Genomic DNA, 19,588 nt, shown 5'->3' with positions numbered 1-19,588 from the left:
TTGAAAAATTTGTCGTATTTATTTAAAAATCAATTTAATGCTAAAGGAGGGAGGGGGGAGGGTATAAAAAGTCGATGATTTGCCGACCGCGAGGTAAACGCAAAATTTCTATGTTTTCTATCCTTACTTAAGAAGTTTTCACAAGCCTTAATTAAGAAGCTTTTACGTCAAGAAAAGCTTCTTACGTTAAAGATGTCTTTGTGCATTTAATTTCAATCAGTAAAAGAAAATCTGTTGTTTTTCGATTAGTTGGAAAGTAATTGCCAATTGTCAATCATAATGTCAATCAATTGCAATCGAATCGACAATCGCTAGCGTGATTGGCCTTAATGTATTCTACATGGAAATATGGAAGTATGGAGCGCAGCTAACTTCAGACAAGTAGGCATTTATGTCCGTGATGTTTGTGTACAGGTCAGGTGTTTACATCCATCAGGCTCCGTGTGACATAAGTTTTGTTCAGTCTTATTGGAATTCGTAACGCTGTATGAAGTAAACGAGCGCGTGAAAAACAAAAAGAGAAAATGTACATATATGTGTATGAGAAAGAAGAAATGGAGATCTTGCAATCTTGACGTTGCCAGACTCGAGACCGTGTGTGGGGGAGCCCCCCCGCCTCTGTCGAGATAGCGGCACAATATACATAACCGGCGCGTAACGGAGAGCGGAGTGGAACTGGTGCACAAGGGGGTTTGTGGTCATGCGGTCCACGCGCGCGACTCTTCATTCTCGGCGGGATTCACGCATTCACACGACTCGCGTCGCCGTCGCCGTCGCCGCTATTGATTAACGCCCGCGCGGCGCTGACATGCGGGCGAGCGCGATCGGCGGAGTGTACCCGACGTGTGTACCACGTGATCGTAGTTTACAAACGGCCGTTGTGACAAACTGTCCGCTTGTCCGGGAGCATAGCTAGCGTGCGGTACTCCGTGCGCGCGCGCGTCCGTACGCACGCGGCACGCATACGTGGTGGAAATTTTCACGCGTGGCGAGGAGGGAAGACGTCACGCGCGACGCTTCTGCAGGACGCTCGTGGTGAGGCCTGGAGTCGTCGGCCGAGGATCGTATCACATACAGCCGTTGTCCTGTCGCCGCAGACGGTCTTTAAAATACAACGCTGTAAATTGGTGTGTATCGTGTGTGTATAATATATATATATATGATTACCGTTTTCTGTGAGGGATATCGCATATGCCCTGTGCGATTTCTTTACCCTCGTCGTTGAACATGTCATATTGAGAAGAATCGTGCGACCTCTTAATTAGGTTCACATCTTTCGATTATTGTACTTAGATGTTTTGAATTTGTGTAAGGTAGAACGTATATAAATGAGTAATAAGGACCAAGTATTGAAGTACGTTTTTGTAATAATTGTAGAAGGATTCCATCGATATGTGAATCCACAATTCCGAACTGCAGGATTTTACAATTAAGCAGCTCTGTTGCAGACGATGAAACTATTTGTGATTAAACATAAAGGTGTATTATTTGATTTTATATAGTTAAGAAAGTATGTCTTATCTAGATATTTCAAAAATATATGTAAACAATTAAAAGATAAATGAGTAAGGACAAAGCAGTACATTTATTATAAACATAAAATAATCAATTCACAAATCTTTATTTTTAATTGTTGGACTTGTGATTAAACAGCATTGTTACAAACAATTATTTATCCAAACATACAGATAGATGTATTGTTGAAAAAATATTTTTTGCTTAAGTGTTTTAAATTTATATAAGTATATATAATTAAAATGTAAATAACTAAGGAGTAACAGTACATTTAGTAAAGTTATTTGCAAATTCTTAGTTTCAAGTACAAAACAGAATTGTAATAAATAAAAAGATTTAATTAAGTGTAAAGATATATTTTATGGTGTTAAAAAATTATATTTTGCCTAGATGTTTTAGCTTGTGGAAGCAACTAGAACACAAACAAAGATGGAATGATAGATTACATTTATTGTAAACATGGTAAAATAATATATTTGCAAATTTATTTTTATTTAAATTTTAATTTGCTGCTGAACAATACTGTTGTAAACAATAAAATTATTTTATGAAATTATTTTACTGTAAAAATATACTTTATATATTGTTAAAAAAATATTGTTTTAAATATTTTTAATTTAAGTATTTTAATTAAATAAATAACAAATATATAAATGGAAAAATAATGCAATGGAGGAGGTTTATTGTAAAAATTGTAGAATAGTTAATTTTACATTGATTCATGAATTCCTAATTCCTATTGTAAAAGTTACAGTTAAATAGTGTTTTTGTAAATGATAAGATAATTTGGGTAACCATAAAAATACATTTTATATTGTTAAAAAATTCTTTTCTCTAATATTAACTCATATTTTTTATGTTGTGTTCAGGTACTATTGCATTCCACTGTAATTACTCACATTTATAAGGAACATGGATGACAATATAGTAATTTTATGGGATGTTATTTATATAGTTCAAGAATGAAAATATGAAGAGTAGTGGCCAGAAGGAAGATTCCGTTGATAAAAAAAGATATGTTTTCTTCTCGGATCCAGATGTTATTGCCAAACGTGCAGAAACCTCTTCTGTCGTGAGTGATTTTTATCTGTTTTTTTTATTTATATAAGCATGCATGAAATTCCATATGGGTTTTTTTTATTATAGGCAGCACAGATTACCCAAGAACTCGAGGCCCAACAGAAACCTTCTAAGGAACAATCAGCTGACTTGCGAATATCCGCAATTGATTTAAAGAGCTTAGAAAATTTACTATCCTATTATCCTGTACAGCCACATCCTTTTACGTTTATCAGCGCAGTGAAACAAAAACTTGCTTTGGAAGATCTTACTGATTTCTGCGCCAAAACACGCGACCCACGTTCTCAAGCAAAAACTAGCTTGACTTCTTCAGCAATAAAAATAACCCGTACACAGAATTTAAATACGCAGAATCAAATTGTACAAAAAATGGACTTCATCAAGCCACTAAAAGTACCAGATCTGAAAATTTCTCCGAAAACATTGGATTTCACCAGTAGCAGAGAAAACTCTATTTCAAAGGAGCTGCCTTTGACAAAATCTGAAATAACCACAAAGGAATTCACACACGATAAATCTGACAAGAGCCTAAGAACTGGTGAGAGAGTACAGAGAAAGTTAGATTTCTCCTCGGATAGTTCATCGTTTATTAACTGTGAAAGCATAGAGCCATTAAAAGCACCAAATGTCTCCATAGCATCTATTTTGAGCAAGAAGAAGGAACATGTTAGAGACAGCTCCAGAGAAAAGGAAAATAGATCGAAGAGAATGAAGAAGGATGATTCTTCGATTACAAAGAAGGATGAATTCATGCAGGACCAAGTAAAACGCAGTCGTAGTCCAAGACATACTTCTAGAAAAGATACTGGCGATGTAAAATTAGCAAAAAATGATAAATCATTCCATGCTGCAAAGAATAACGAGAAAGATTTTTTGTTGGTAAAATCAAAGGATAAAAATTTTGTAGCGCCTGTTACCAAAAAAGATAATGATAAAAGGCAAAGATTCTTTAATGTACAGTCTGTAGAATTAATGAAAGATTCTCTGGAATCTAAGACTCGAATATCTAGCAACGAATCGCCCACATCGGTTTTATCACCTTGGAAACTATTGGATAAAGTCACATTGAGAGATAACAATATGGGCACTTTATTTAATATTGAAAACAAATCTAAAGACACAACCCACTATTTTTTAAAGCAGAAGTCTGAAATGGAGGACTTAAAGCATAAATTCGATGTAGATAATAGACAATTGAAACAAGACAAATTAAGCACTATTTATAAAGAACAAACGAAAAGAATTTCCGACAAGAACAAAATTTTGTTGAGTAACAAAAGTGAAGATAAACACAGTGTCACGGAGCCCTCTGAAGACGTTGAATTTATGTCTGAAACAAATAATTTCAGGAGTCGTATAAGTGCTTATCCTATAAATTCTACACAGCCATCAAAAAGTAAAGGTTTTGATGTGGCTATAGAAAGTAAGCAGAGCAGTTCTCAGACCAGATCAATCAAAACCTCAGAAAGTTTTAAATATACAGAACATTCCACAGCACACTCTGCAAATACAAGTGTTAAAAAAGACGAGGAATCGTGTTCTCAAAGCATTATTACAACTAAAGAAACGACAACTAACGACGATTCAAACGACGTAGATAGTACTGTACTGCCAGATGTATTGTTTGATCCAAGAAGAATTTCTCTCAGAGACGGCTACTCCCAACCAGAATTTCATAATTTAACGACGCCGGAAAAAATGAATCTTATGCTCAGATCGAAACGAAGGAGACATTTGATGCAGAGCAGCGATTCGGAAGTAGATGCAAGATGTCCAAAGTACAAGCCTATAGTAAAATCTGAGAAAGAACAAGAGGAGGTACAATTGGTGAATATAAACACATTTTTATATTTATTTAGTCAATAGTACATTTTTTGTAAAGTCAAAATATTGAAATTTCAGATTCACCCAACAGCTTTGCATATGCAATTTCAGGCAGAATTGCATCTGTATGATTCTTATAATGAGTCCCTCCAACAGGTAATGGATGTTGAAAAGTGTTTGTACAACACTAAATGTGAAATGCAGGAACAAAAAAGTTCACTGAAAGTCAATGAAAAAAATGAAGAAAAAATCGTGCAAACTGTAGAAGACTGCGCAGCTGCTGCAATCGATAATGATGCCGTTGAGAAAAGTAAGAAACCTATTATCAGTGGAATTATGTATAAAAATATTAGCCAATGTGTATTATTAATCAATGAACAAATAAAAAAACTATATAATTACATTTTTTAATAAAAAAAAAATTTTAATTGTATAAAAGTTATATGTAAAAAGTCAATTTGTAATTTTTATTATTTTAAAGTTTTATTATTTTAATATTTTTATTATATATTAATAATTTTGTTTAATTGATCCAGTGCTCTTATATTAAATATTTGAATTATTTTTCTTACAGCGACATGGAATCCAGGTGAATATATAAAAAAGGATATTGTTGAGCGTCGAAAATCAAACGATGAGGCGCATTTCAATAGAGAGCATTATATCCAAAAGCAAAACAATGTCGATGAGCCAGGTTATGGCTTTAATTGTGAAAAGTTTAATAAAGCGATTATCAAAAAAGCGGAGGTACAAACACAGACAGTGAATGATATAGCGACCCAAACGTACATCGCGGATATATCCGCGGATGAACAAAACGCGCAAAATAGATTGTCAGAAACTGGTGAATCGTTTTTGAGAGAAAACGAAGTTCCCCAGCTGTCTTTAGATTCGGCTGAACAGTTCGAGGATTTAGACCAAATTGAAGAGATGTCACTGCCTAGCAGAATACGAACCATGTCGGAGATTAGTTTACACGAAACTACCTCGTCAATAAAAACGGAAACCGGGACTGAAATTAGTATCTCAACTCGAGGTGTAACGTGCACGTTTACTCAATATATAGGTTCAGAGGTAATTTATTATATATATATACGCACGCGCATATGTATGCGCTTACATATATAACTATATGTACATTAAGTAAAAAAAATATCATACTGATTGAAGTAATATTTTTCGCAATAGGTTTTTTCCAGTTTTTAAACATATTTGTATCGTTGTTAAATATGATGTTAAATGTTTAAATTATTTTGGAATATTAATTCTATTGAGATATTAACATTGTTTCTAACTTTGTAGTTTATAAAATTGAAAAAAATATATCTGATATAAATATTATGAGGCACCAAGATCTACTTTGATCGAAAAAATAGAATCTGATTTCTTATGTTATGCACATATCTGTCTAATATCCAATTTATTTTTGTATATGTACATTAATTGAATGTTTTACTATTTTCTTTTTTAGATAGCACGACTCTTAAGAGACGAGAATCAACGAAGCTATCAAATTGAAGAGTTGTTTAAGTTTCAAGAGAAAACATTAAATGATAAAACCAAAAAATTAGCGCAACTAGAAGAGCAAAAACGCGCATTGAAAGATACTGGACAAGATAGTCGTTCCGTGAAAAAGAAACAGAGAGCGCTGCTTCTAAGACTACAAGAGGAGAAGGCTGAAATTCAAAGATTAAAAGACTTATACGAAATTACAAGCCAAGAACGAAAGCGTATGTTGCAAAAACAGAGAGACATATTTAATCAAAAGATGTCGACAAAGAATATCTTATCGAAATTAAAGAGAACCGCAGACAGCCAATCGCCGAGAAGATTATCGGGTCCTATGAAGGGCTATGATATACGCAGTAATAGCTCTATGAGTTCCTTGATCGATTCGGATAAATCTCAACATGATCGGTCTCAGATTGACACACGGTTGCAAGCATCTGAAAGCGACGTATCCAAATTTGACTTGTTGAAATCTAACATGTTTATAAGTTTAGCTGAAGAAAGCAACACATCCGCGGCGAAACTCGATGATCTGGTTGAGAGTAAGGAACAAGAGAAGAGTCCCACCCAGTTACAAAAGAAAAGCGATATATCAAAGTACGAGTTGAGATCGCGAAAGTACGAAGAGAAAATGCCCAGAGCGGATATCTTACGACAAAAGCAAAATCAGCTGGATATGGAATCGAAGCGGATTCAAGGTCATCCCATGAAGATAAATATTCGGCTTTTGGAAAATCAGGATCAGTTCAGGCTGTCGCAATCACCAAAACCAGAAGTGGAAGCGTCAGCACCTGATTACGTCAGTATAAAATCCGAATCTGATACGTTAGTGGAAGTGCTGTCTAAAAGATCAAGAACAACGCAAGGAACAGATTCTTCTATACAAACCGCGATGGCTGCAAAGGAGAAAGAGTTAACTTCTAATGCTGTAACCGCTAATAGCGAATCTATAGAGGAAGAGATAAGCGCAATAGTTCAAGACACCGTTTCGAAAATGTCGCAGTCACAAATCTCCGAGATATCACAGACGAGTGCAAGTAAGAATTCTAAAAAAAACGACAAGACTCTTACGAGCGACAGAGATATATCTAAAAAGCTGCAACATGCCGAGCTAAAAGCAAGTTCCAAGCGTAAAAACGCCAAGCATCAGAAATCGAAATCATCTTCTAGTATATCAACGGAAAATACACTGCGGTCCAAGTCCAGTTCTCACATATCGGAAGAGCTTGTCAAGCATCAGGATAAACGAACGAAAGTGGAGAACGAAAAAAAATTGCATCAGTTAGATAACAATAAGGAAAATTTAATCTTGGACGAGTTAGAGGATCTCAATGAAAGTCAAACTTCGCTTCAAGCGCTCGTTACGCTTAACGAGCATTTGAAAGCTATTAAAGATAAAAACTTGAAATTATCGAGCGAAATAATAAACGAGAGTAAGAAAAGTGGATCCGCTCAAGTTTCGAACAGAAAATCGAATGAGAATGTTGAAGGTTTTTCCAATGAATGGGATACTCAAAATACATCCCAACTGTCTCAAATTAATACTTTTGCCATTTCCCATCACAGTTCTGGAGAAAGCGATAAAAGTCTGTCGAAGTCCGTAGTTGTTAGGTCGCAAAACAAAGAATTCGAACAGTAAGTGCACATATGCGTTATATACATTTGTCACACATTTTTGCTTTAAAAACTGCTGTTTAACGCGACACGCATGTGTTTCGCTAATAAAATCTTGAATCACTAAAGTTGTGCGCTAGCAAATCTAATAATAAACTGTGCGTTTCCACACGGTTCGCCACGTCGAGTAAAGCATTGTAAAAATAGATTCTCTACAGAGGCAATCTGAATATAACAGGCATGCACATGCATATTCTTGGAGCTCTGTACATTTTCCTCTGTCCTCTTTAGAATTTTGAACGCACGGGAAACTGCACTTGCATCGCGCAAAAACTGCGTTGAGGAGTGGATGGCGTGGCACGCAAGGCTAAGAGCAGAGGAGGAACGTGTTACTCATATGGAGCAGGCAGCACTTAAACTTGTTGCGGCAGCATCTAATGTTTTGTGTCAGCAAGGAGGGGGTAACATAAATGCACTTATATATACATATATAAACTCAATTATATTATACAGTAAAATTTGTGTTAAATTTAACATATATTGCATGTCTCAAACAATCTACTTAAGTTTTTATGTTAATTTAACACAAGATAAATATGTTAGAAAATAACATAAATATTATGTTAAAAAATTAACATAAAAGATGTAACACTTTGACACAATTTGGAAACAGAGTGTTGAAACATATTTTTAGTAAACTTAACATTTATAATATGTTGATGAATATATTTTATTCATTAATTTAGAATTTATGTTTTAAAACTACATTATTTTTGTATTATTTATTGATCATAAATTGTATTATTTTAACACTAAGAATTGATGAATATCAATTTACAAAATAACGTAATTATTATGTTAAATTAATACTTAAACATGTTAAATTTTTAATATAAAAAAAATCACAAAAACCGATTTAAATAAAAAATGTTTTTTTTACTGTATAAGGATGTATAATGGTCATTTCAGGTCATTATTAAAAATATAAAAATTTTATAGATTGATATATGTGAAATTTGAACACAATTCTTTTATTGGTTTAAAAGTGATTCATGTTTTGTTTGCGCTTCATTTTTATATAAAGTTACGTTTTGTAATATTTATTTGCAAATTTAATAAGAAAGTAGTATTACAAATTAAAACAAACTCTTTACATATAAAATCCAATAAATAATCGTACAAAAGAGTATGTATAGGTCTACTTATTTGTTTAAAAATTATTTCTATAAAATTACAATAAAATGTAATCATATATTGATTAAGCCACTATTAAGTTAAATTATTTATTAATTTAAATTTTTATTGTTGATTAGGAAAAGAAAGAATAAACTTAAGAAACCTCCTGTTTTTAAATTTTAATAACTTTTAGCTGATATTGTATTGTTAAAACATTCTTAATAACGTTTGGTTCTTTGATAAGTTTTGAATTGAATTGTAGCTCTACATCGAATAAGATAAATGAGTTCTAAAACTCTTTATTATAATATAATTATGACACTTGTTATGCTATTTTATTAGATATTAGTGTTTTTGCATAATTTGCATAATTTGCATAATTTTTTGCATAATTTGAAACTCTGATCACGATCAGAGGGACGTCTGTGCTCTTTTATAGATACCACTGTGTCGTCCGATACGAGTGATGTCGAGGAAAGAATAGGAAATCTTACTGAGAAATTAGCGGCACGACGTCTTGAAATGGCGCGTTTAAAAAGAGAAGCAAAAAAGCAAGCGAAGAAACAACTACGTGCTCTGGAAACAAACCTGCGGAATCAACTCGAGGTAAGCGTGTACACGCGGATTATTTGATTATTATTATTCTTTATGAATCTCTTCTGTTTATTTTTGACAGAAATATGACACGACGATTCGCGAGATGCGCAAAAAGTTGGAGTCGAAGAGAGCTATTAAAGAAGCTGATAAGTTAGCTATAGAGCCAAAATCACTGGCTGACTTTAAAGTACCTGAAATACCGCTGAAGAGAATACAGAACATCTACAAGAGCAGCGATTTACTGAGATCCAGGTCGGAATCTGATCTCCTCTTAACAAGAAATCGACAGAGGGATTTGTCGAAATTTGTGACGTCCATAACATACGATGATAAGCATGAGAGGGACAGTTCTCAGAAATCTACGAAATCCATGAATACCAAGAGTGCAAACGTTTTCGAAGGCACTATGGATCTCCACGGTAGCGCTCGAACTATTTTTAGTGATTATGCATCAACAGAAGCACACGATAAAATTCGGACAACGGTTTCGTCGATTTCGAATGATGTACATCGTTCTGGAAAATATGTTCTTTCTACGCAAAAACAAGTCGAAAAATCCATTGCTGATGTGAAACAAAGCGTATCATGTGACACAGGAGACGCTAAAACGGATCCCAGTATGGGACGGTCAGAATTAGAAATACAAACGATGTTGGAGAGTACAAGATTTGACGATCACAGTACTATTAACACCGAATCGGCTGAAAATAGATTTATCACTAGTGTCGATCAATCTCAGTCGAAAACTCTTACAGTAGTATCCGAGATTCCGGAAATACGAAGCGTCGAGTCCTCTAAATCTATTTCAAGCAAATCCGTATATTCTACAGAAAATGTTGCGCGTATCGCCGATTCCAGTATACTCACTTATTCAAGAAAGTTGGATTTTCTGCAGTTGAATAATAAGAACTTAAGCGAGGACATAAGTTCCATCGAAAAAGATATTAAGGCACTTTCGGAAATAATGTCGCGCCTAAGTAGCGAATCGAATGAGAAGTTTAAAACAGATAACGATGAAAGAAATACCTCGCAAGATATATCAGAGATAATATCGAAGTCAGTTTTTAGTGATCAAATAATTGAGATTGAAAACGGACATCAAGCGGCTGAGAGAGAAATCGATACCGAAGCTCCTTCCATATCGGTAAATAATAGAAAGTCACCATCTGCCAGTAATTTGAGCCATGATAAATACATGATATCGGACAGAATAAATAGTGAAATATCGGCAATAATCGCGGAAGAAGTTCCCACTATCTCTAATTCGCTTCATGAAATTGATTACGAAGCCAAAAGCAAAGAGATTATGAATGAAATAGAGAAATCTATATTGTCGCAACACGTTGGGATCGCAAGCGGTGACGATCCAACCTCAGCATTAGAAAGTGGAAACGAAAAATTATTGAACAATTTGGCCTCTGAGTTTGGAATAAAATCAATTTCTGAAATTCTTTCCAAAGTGTCAAAAAGCAAAAAAAGTCTTGATCTCGCGAAAAACACAACGACGCAAATTATAGACGACGCAAAGCTTAATATAAATAAGCAACGCAACGTAAGTGAAGCAATACTTGAGGAGGATGTTATAAAAGCTCAAACAGAAGACGCGCATTCTCTAAAACTTTTTGAACATTTTGACACTACATCAGTGCAATCTCCCATCATTGCCGGTCATCGTTCAAAGGAAACGGTATCGCAACGCAACTCGCGAAGCGCATCGAACTTAGTTTCGAGTCAGAACGCACATTTGCTTTCTGGTAAAGATGTGAAATCGTCGAAAAGTATTTCCGAGATGCCAGAAGCCGGAATTGACACCGCCAATGACGTAGTTTTATTAAAGAACCTTGATGAAGATATTCAAACAGAGATGCCCGATAGTATCCGACAGGGTTTGAATTCAACGGCATCTGCATCTAATGCTGCTCAAAATCGATCGCGCGCGGTTAGCGCCGAAAATATTTTACGCGATAAGGACGATTGGACGGCGTCTGATTCATTCGAAATCCCGCAAGATGAGATTAGCACTGAAGTGCGCGAAGAACTCGAGAATTCGAGATCGGGTTGGGATGATACCTCAAATAATTTCTCGGAAAAGAATGCATCACGTGTCGATGATACGACAAATAAAGAAGCTGAAAACAATTTATTAATAAGTGACGCTGACGTGTCAGCTTTCCTTCCAAAGGGAGAATCTACCAATGTTGCGGATGTACAGGATATTACTTTTAACAACACGTTAGCACCATCTCACGCGGTAAAAAGTAATGACGAGCTTGATGATATATTGGATATAATCGCTAGAGAAAACGATAAAGAGAAAAGCATTCCTGAAAAGTTCGATAATGTAATTTCCGATTCGATGGCTGAATTGTTAGACAGAGTTAAGGATATTGTGGAAAATGATAGAGATGTGGATAGCCATTTTAAAGGATTTTTATGTGATACAGAGGATGAGAATATCAGTGTAGATAATCGAATTGAAGCGCTTTCAGATGCTTCGATGTTAAATAACAAAGCGCGAAGTGAAACAAACGTAGAAGATATAAACGAAGATAACGCGGTCTCTGCGATGAATATTTGTAAAGATGATAAAGATGATAAAGCTAATAATCGTGAGGAAATAATAAATATTTCGTTACAAACGGTTGAGGAGATTGGGGACAAATCAGCTGTAAACTTACATGTGGAAATTGATGAGGAGAGTCCACGCGAATCAGCGTCGGAAGTACAAGAAATTATAATAACAGAATTGGATTCGAGTAGTGCCGAGGACAATGTATTGTCTGAACTTGAAATTGATGCCAAAATTGAGTTGGCTGAGGACGAGGAACCTGCCACGTGCAATGTAAACGAGGACAGGAGTGTGGAAAGAAATGAAGGGGCTATAAAGATAAAGGAATGCCTGGAATCAATTCCGGAGCAAGATAGTTCGGATGGCGAACAATTGGATAACTTGGTGGAAGTTGCGATGAGTGGATTGGACACCGTAGAAAAAGCTGTTGCATCCTCGCGCGATTCTCCGAAGTCGGAAGTGGATGATGCGGTACTTACGACGCGGACTAAACAATCTAAAGAAGAGACAACGGTTGACACGGCCGAAAATAGTAACAAAGTCGCGATATCAGAAGCATCAGTAAATATCAATAAAACATTCGATATACTGAAGGATCCGGAATACGAAGACATCTCCGAGGAGAGCCTTGAGGTGTCCGAAATTTTAGACAGAGATGACATTCCAAAGACGGGCGTCGCGAGAAAGTCCTCCGCCGACTTGCCGGAGAGGTATCAAATCACTCAGAAATCGGAAGACATACTGAGAATACTGGATGAGATCTCGCAGAAATCATCGTTCGATTCTGCAAGCAATTCGCAAGACAACGAGAGGAGTGCTCGGAGTGCGTCGAGTGCAACGGAAGAGATTAGCAAGGTTTCCGCGACGAACGATTCACCCTGCGAGAATAGAAAAACGACGAATAAGGTGGACGAAGAGTCTTACGAGATGAACGAAACGACGAAGGGTCGATTCTTGGAAGGAGCAAAATTGCAATCGATAGGAACTAGCGATGTGGACGATTTGTCTAAAAAGGGGAAAGTTGTTCCTTTGAATTTGGACGAAGATGACAAGTCCTCTCGGATAATAGAAGAGCTGCGCGAGAGAGTCTCACAGCTGCAGGAACAGAATGGCTCATCCGAATCCAGCGAAGCCGGTGATACTCCGAGAGGTGTATCCGAGATCGAGATGGACTCACCGAGAGATTTTAATGATTCGAGGCTAGATATCGATATCTTGGACGATGATCTGCTGAGCGGCACTAAAGCGACGAACCAGAGCATCGATATGGAAACCAATTTTCATTCCCCATCCATCGTCACCACGTCCGAGAAGGACATCGAGACTATGATTCATGAATTAAAAGGTATTTTCACTATTCTGTTTTAATAATCGAAGAGTGATATTATAATATTATATACATATATAAAATTAGAAATATAATTGATAATACAAAGTCATTAGAATCAATTGTAAATTTTTTTTATATATTAATTCGAATCTTTATATCTAATGTGTGAGTCGGAGTATCCTATGCCATTAGTACTCATCCGTCCGATTGTACATATTTTTCAAACTTGAAACGTTATATGTGTTACAATAAAAGTTCAGGGTTGGGTAGTAACTAATTAAAAAGTTAAACTAATTAAACAGAGTATATGCTATTGAGAAAAACCAGGAAAAACTGGAATTTTTAGGAATTTCTTATTTATCTTTCAAGATCGTAGATATTTATATGGAAACATTACAAGAAAATTTAGAATTTTATTTTTAAATTTAAATTGTAGTTTTCTTTCTTTGACAAAATTATTTCTTTTATTGTTTTTTATAATTTCTAATAATTTCTAAAATTATTTAGTATCAAGATCCGTTTCAACCAAGAAATAGCACTTTTTTAAATTCTTGTGTTATTCGCACGATCTAATGTTCAACTTGTTATTAAATAACACACTTAAAAAGTTAATAAAATTTACAATTAATTAATTTTAAATGAGTTAATTTTACAAATACAAACTAGTTATTTTTAAAATACATGAATTTTAACTTATTAACTTTTGTAAAAGAAACAAAACATATAATATTTCTATAGAAACCAATGTTTTTTGTTATTTCGTAAAAACTTTAATTCACAAACAGTATTCAATATATTTTATGATTATTATAATAATTATAATTTTAGTGTTTAAAATAGTCTAATTTTAAAAAATTATGGCATTTTTATACAAATAAAGCTTTTTAAATTAACTTTTAATTAAACTTAAGTTAATTTAAAAACAACTTTAAACTTAATTAAATTAATTTTATAACCCATTAACTTTAGTTAAATAATATATATATTAGCAAGATGTTTCTATTGAAAGAACCGAAAAAACCTAAAATTTTAAGGGAATTTCTTTTATTTTTGAAAATCATTTTTATGAGATTTTATTATTAATACTTAGGAAAATTTTTAGAATTTTATTTTTGATTTTAAATTCTTTCTTTTTGACAAAATCATTTCTTTAATCATTTTTTTCTTGATAATATTGCAAAATGTGACAATTGACAATTGATTAGCCATAAATACGGTACATAATGCCACTTAAATTTTTAATATTAAATATGACAAAATATTGAAAATAAATTATTTGAACTAAATAATATTTTGGTAATCGATATGCCATTGTTCTTTTTTTTATTGCTTTTAATTAAGGTTTAAAAATTATTAAAAGATAAAAAGATATAAAAATATTTTAAAATACATTATAAAATTCTCTCATCTTTCTTGGAATTTGGAATAAAATCTTGGATAATTTAGCAATTTTTAAAAATATAATTTGAGTAAACACTACTTACCCAACCTTGTAAAAGTTATATAAATATTGTAATCCAATCGATATCGCTATCAAATGAATGTTTGATTTAATGTGCGGAATAATCTGATTGTAATTTATTGCAAAACAGTAATTTTTGGAAGATGCTATTCGAGCTATTAAACTGCAAGAATCGAATAACATATTTCAAAAGAAGCCAACCCGTATATGTGAAAGATAGTGAATCTTTTTTTATTTCTTTACAAATTTACTGTTCTCATTCTCAACCGAAATCATGCGATGCAATTGTTATGTGGGCTGACCATCTCAGAGACACTCAATATACATATATTTACACATATATCGATATATACACATTATATACTACAGAAACACCTTTTGTTTTTTATAATGGCTGTGTGCTCTCCTGTGCAAAAGCATTGCCTGGTATAGCCATGTGTTGTTTATTTTCAGACAAATAGCAAAGTCGAGATTATATTTGTCTAAAGGTAATACACGAAACTACGAATGATACGAACATTGACTTGTTATTTCTGTACAAATCAGTGTCGCATGAAATGCTTGATCCTTTTATTATTGATCTATATGCGCACAAGAAAGGCCTGTAAATATAATGCATCACACACAATTATTCATCGATTATCTACTTTTCTCTTCCCTCTTGTCAGACAGGATTTACTATCGTGTAACAATGTTATATGGAATGTCCAATCTTATCATAGCTTTATACTATTTTGTACAAAGTGATTCCTAACTAAGTACAAAAAAAATTGAAGAAAACATTCTTTGTTTCTAAATTGTTTTATTTTTATAATATAAGGTATTAAAATTGAGAAAAAAATAAAAATCTGAAAAATTTAAAGAAATTTTATTATTGAAATTTGTGTTGTGGTCATATGATATTAAGAAGCATTTTCCGATAAAACATTTTTACATCCATTTGTCCCCATCAAGAGCGTATATATGAATATTAAATTCTTAATGAACCAGCTTATAGACTTTATAGAGCATATGTTTTAAAATAAACCAAAGAATGTCCCCTTCAATATTTATTGTATTTTTATACTTATTTAGGGCTCACTGTGTACATACAGAGTGATTTGTGTAATGTGAGAATCGCAAATAACTCAAAAAATAAGCTCTTTGTGAAAAATGTTTTAAATAAGAATTGTATTCAAATAAAACAATGTTTAAACATATCGATAAAGTTGAGATAGGCCTGAACAGTTAGATCTTGGTGCTGATTATAATTTTTTAAAAATGTATTAATTTAATAATCTCAGCTCATAATATAAACTGCGCGCCCACAAATTTGTCTATCTTAAAACACAGTTATAAGTCAATCTTTACTGGCATTTTAGAATCTCCCCCTTTACTCGAAAAAATCTGAATATAATTTATTGCGAAAAATAACAGCTTAGCCGAGGTTCGAACCCGAATCTTCCATCATTCTGTAATGGCGTTCTAGCCAATTCAACCACCGAGGCATATACGAGCAAAAACAACTTTTATTTGAACATTTTTTCGTAAAAGACTTATTTTTTTAGTTATTTGTGATTCTCATGTTACATGAATTACCTTATATATATGTGTGTGTGTGTGTGTGTGTGTGTGTGTGTGTGTGTGTGTGTGTGTGTGTGTGTGTGTGTGTGTGTGTGTGTGTGTGTGTGTGTGTGTGTGTGTGTGTGTACACACACATATACATATGTGCATTAGAAAAATGTTTTTGACATATTTTCCTATTACTCTTTCCGTCCTTTTCCTTAGAGCACTTTTAATTCAAGTATATAAATTGTGAACCTCAGATGTAATGTGAAGGCTCGTGTCGCTTTTCCCGAGAAACTTGTCTCTTTGCTTGCTTGTTATATTTATCGATATATGTACATTTCTCACTTACTTCGTACAGCTTCATTGGGACAGCCTGGCCAGGAGCTTGCCGAATTGGAAGCCAAGCTACTTCGGCTCGAACAGTTGCAGATCGAATTGGAGGTACGTATTTTATATCACTCATTTACTACAATAATCATGTAACTGAAAGAATTAACGTTTTTCAATTAAAATGTTTTAAATTATTGAATTTTGTAAATATTATTTTTAAATGTGATTTTGATATAATAATTTTACAATGATATAATAATCTTACAGTAGATTGGATCTACTGATTGTAAAGGAATAAAAACTTCATCACTTTACTTAGTGTATTGAATTCTCAAAATTCTTTTTTTTTTACAGACAACTCTTAAAGGTGAAATTTTTTCAGTTAATTTTTTTAGTTATAAATAATTGGTACAATTGACGCAAATGTAAGTATTTGACCTAAATATGTGTACGTAATTATTTTTAAGATTAAAAAATTGGAAGCGGAGGAAGTGTCATACTACGTTCGAGAAATACCAAACAAACCACCGCCTCCTTACACTCCACCTGGAGATGGCCGGTTATCGGTTTCGCTCGGTTCGCCTCCGTTGGTCACTGCTGTAATTCCGTCGAACGTTGAAGAATTAACGGCATTCACCGAGAAAGCCACAGCCTTAATATACAACGCCAAACTGGCCGGCGAGGATATCGCGAATTTAGAGGCGCCTCCTGAAATTTATGAGTTAACCAAAGACAAGGGTGAGAAAAGAGATAGACGGATCTACAACACCTTTCTCTTTGATCTCTGTAAGGAGACTATCGTGGAGGTCTATCGAGCGGAATACGAGAAGCCTGGTCCAAGTTGGACAAAGCCGAACGTGAAAACCAAGCCTACAATGAAGATTCCGAAGAACGTGGAGGAGCTTATCGAATATGTTAATAAGGAGGTCGCCACGCTGTTCGGTTTTAAGACGAAATTGCAGCGGGAAAACATGGTAATGCGTTGGAGCAGGAAGCGCAGAGACAGGGTCGACGAGCTGCTGGCGAGAGAGGCTCAGGCTGAAGAGGATGAATGGACTAAGTTTCATCATGACGAGCTGGCAGTGAAGAATGGACTTACAGTAGCTATACTGGATACCCTTGTGATGGAAACTGCGAACGTGATGAAAATAGCATATGGTAAGAAGAGGAGAATAATGGTGTAGCGATTATTAATCTTTGCAACTGAATAGAGACGTTTATCTCACAATTCGTTGTTAATCAAGAACAAAAGTGAAAAATATCTTCTCAGTCAATGTTTTCCTCAAAACTGCGTTTCGGATACCATGTTACTATTATTCACACTTTTGTCCATTAGTACCTTAAGTGTAACATATAGGCTGGTTCCTATTTATTTGTTAACTATGCAATTTGTTGCTCTTTCTTTTTACATTAATTGAGCTGATGCGTGTAAATGTTCAAATATAAGTAGACAAACTGCAGTGAAGTGAAATATATGAATGTCAAAGAAAGAAAGAGAGAAAGAGAGAGAGAGAGAGAGAGAGAGAAATGTAATATAATAATTACAATAATACTAGCCATTCACAATTTGATAATCAAATGCCCTAGGTCAGTTTTAAAATTTATTTCTTGTTATAATGACGAGTTTAACAAGTTTCTAGCATTTAAAACAATGATTATGCATATGTACGAACTATCATAGAACGAGTAACGTAAGACTTGCGGTACTATGTGCTTCTACCGAAAACGATGACAAATATTAATCATCGAAATAGTACGAAGCGTTTTGTTCAATTTAACTAAGTACAGAATTATTAGATTAATAGCAGAAATATGATCTCTTGTTATGCAAGTTTTATATTGTGCTTTTTCTAGTACGTTATTAAAATATTTATGCTGTAGTTTATCTAAATTGTACAATATACTATCTTAATAATCACACGCACGCTCTGCTGTGTTGCATTGTAATTGAACAAAACGTTTCCCGTTTGCCGTATGTGGCGTATGTAAATTATTACTTTAGCGAAACAGTAGAATATAAGTAGTAAGTTTCAATAAGTCATGTTAGACAGCAGTCACATGCTCAATTACTTTTAATAAAATTAACAAAATTCCAACGGAAAGACTGACATTTCGGGGCCATTTTGATCGAAATTATAAACCGTTGAATGAAGTACATAAATGGAGATTGTAGTAAACGTCGGCTATACAGGGTGAGGCATATAAATTTTAATTTGGAAATTATCTTTTCTTCCTTGTAAATCTTGTTCAGCTCCAAATATCTTAAATCATGTACTTCTTATGTACTTCTCCTGCATACTGGTTTTCAAGTGTCGTGAAAGATTAGTTTTATTTTTTAAATAAAACCATCCGCGTATACACAGGCCCTGTAATCATACAAAATACAGTCAAGATTGAATCCTATATACAGTCATTATATTTACTCTTATTATCGACGAAACTACCTGTAATTTATTGATGGACTGATAATCAATACGCGTTTTTTATTTCAGTCGCGTCGCTTTCGATTGTCGCGATTCTATTTCACTCATGTAATTTTACGTTCGTGGTTGTGATGTAAATATTAAGACTCACAGGAGTGCGACGGTGGCACTTTAAAACGCTATGACATGCGAACGTAACTGTCGTGAATGTAATTTTTCTCGATATTTTACCAGCGTTGAATGTGCTCCGTCTTCCTGTACGCTGTAGAAATGTAAATGCTGCAGCGCTCAAATGCGACGTCCAGCGTTGTTTCTTTATACGCGGGTAACATTGCTTTTTGTAATTTTAATTATAACACAACTTTTATTAAAACTCCCACTGTGCAGGCCGCCCTGATGAGCCTTTCCCCATTTGCAGGGTACCTAATCTTGTAGAGTTCACAATTCTCTTTACATTAGCAATTCTCGGCGTCTGTAGTTGTTACAGAGATTGTTTATGTATGTAGTGTTGAGTATGTACTTAACTAAGGTATATTTTATAATAAACTTTTTCTGAAAAGAGATTCTTTTATTTTCACAAAACGCGTGTAAGATAAGAAGGATAAATTAAT

The 19,588-nt window shown here is 34.1% G+C and overlaps 1 protein-coding gene across 8 annotated transcripts; it reads left to right on the top strand.

Annotated features, from left to right (window-relative positions):
• The first annotated feature begins 74 nt into the window (after nucleotides 1–74).
• Nucleotides 75–19,538, top strand: LOC105831658 (centrosome-associated protein 350). 8 transcript variants are annotated; one of them, XM_036282649.1, is made up of 12 exons: nucleotides 75–1,127; nucleotides 1,378–1,479; nucleotides 2,471–2,587; nucleotides 2,662–4,422; nucleotides 4,498–4,729; nucleotides 4,994–5,493; nucleotides 5,891–7,563; nucleotides 7,834–8,003; nucleotides 9,134–9,324; nucleotides 9,395–13,229; nucleotides 16,583–16,665; nucleotides 17,022–19,538. In XM_036282649.1, exons 3-12 carry the CDS (start codon nucleotides 2,486–2,488, stop codon nucleotides 17,736–17,738), a joined length of 9,264 nt encoding a protein of 3,087 aa, XP_036138542.1. In that variant the 5' UTR covers nucleotides 75–1,127; nucleotides 1,378–1,479; nucleotides 2,471–2,485; the 3' UTR covers nucleotides 17,739–19,538. The 8 variants fall into 8 exon arrangements, with proteins under 8 accessions (XP_036138542.1, XP_012527390.1, XP_036138541.1 ...); XM_036282648.1 differs by having other exon boundaries at nucleotides 77–1,127; nucleotides 2,385–2,587; XM_012671936.3 differs by lacking the exon at nucleotides 1,378–1,479 and having other exon boundaries at nucleotides 76–1,127.
• The last annotated feature ends 50 nt before the right edge of the window (nucleotides 19,539–19,588 follow it).

This window comes from Monomorium pharaonis, chromosome 2, assembly GCF_013373865.1.
Source record: "Monomorium pharaonis isolate MP-MQ-018 chromosome 2, ASM1337386v2, whole genome shotgun sequence".
Taxonomy (NCBI): domain Eukaryota; kingdom Metazoa; phylum Arthropoda; class Insecta; order Hymenoptera; family Formicidae; genus Monomorium; species Monomorium pharaonis.
The sequence above is the reverse complement of the archived record's forward strand: the minus strand, read 5'-3'. Positions and strand labels throughout refer to the sequence as shown.

Coding starts and splice junctions, on each gene's coding strand:
- LOC105831658 (XM_036282649.1), top strand. CDS start 2,486: ATGAAGAGTAGTGGCCAGAAGGAAGATTCCGTTGATAAAAAAAGATAT. Junction 2,588..2,661: donor GTGCAGAAACCTCTTCTGTC/GTGAGTGATTTT, acceptor TTTTTATTATAG/GCAGCACAGATTACCCAAGA. Junction 4,423..4,497: donor AACAAGAGGAGGTACAATTG/GTGAATATAAAC, acceptor TTGAAATTTCAG/ATTCACCCAACAGCTTTGCA.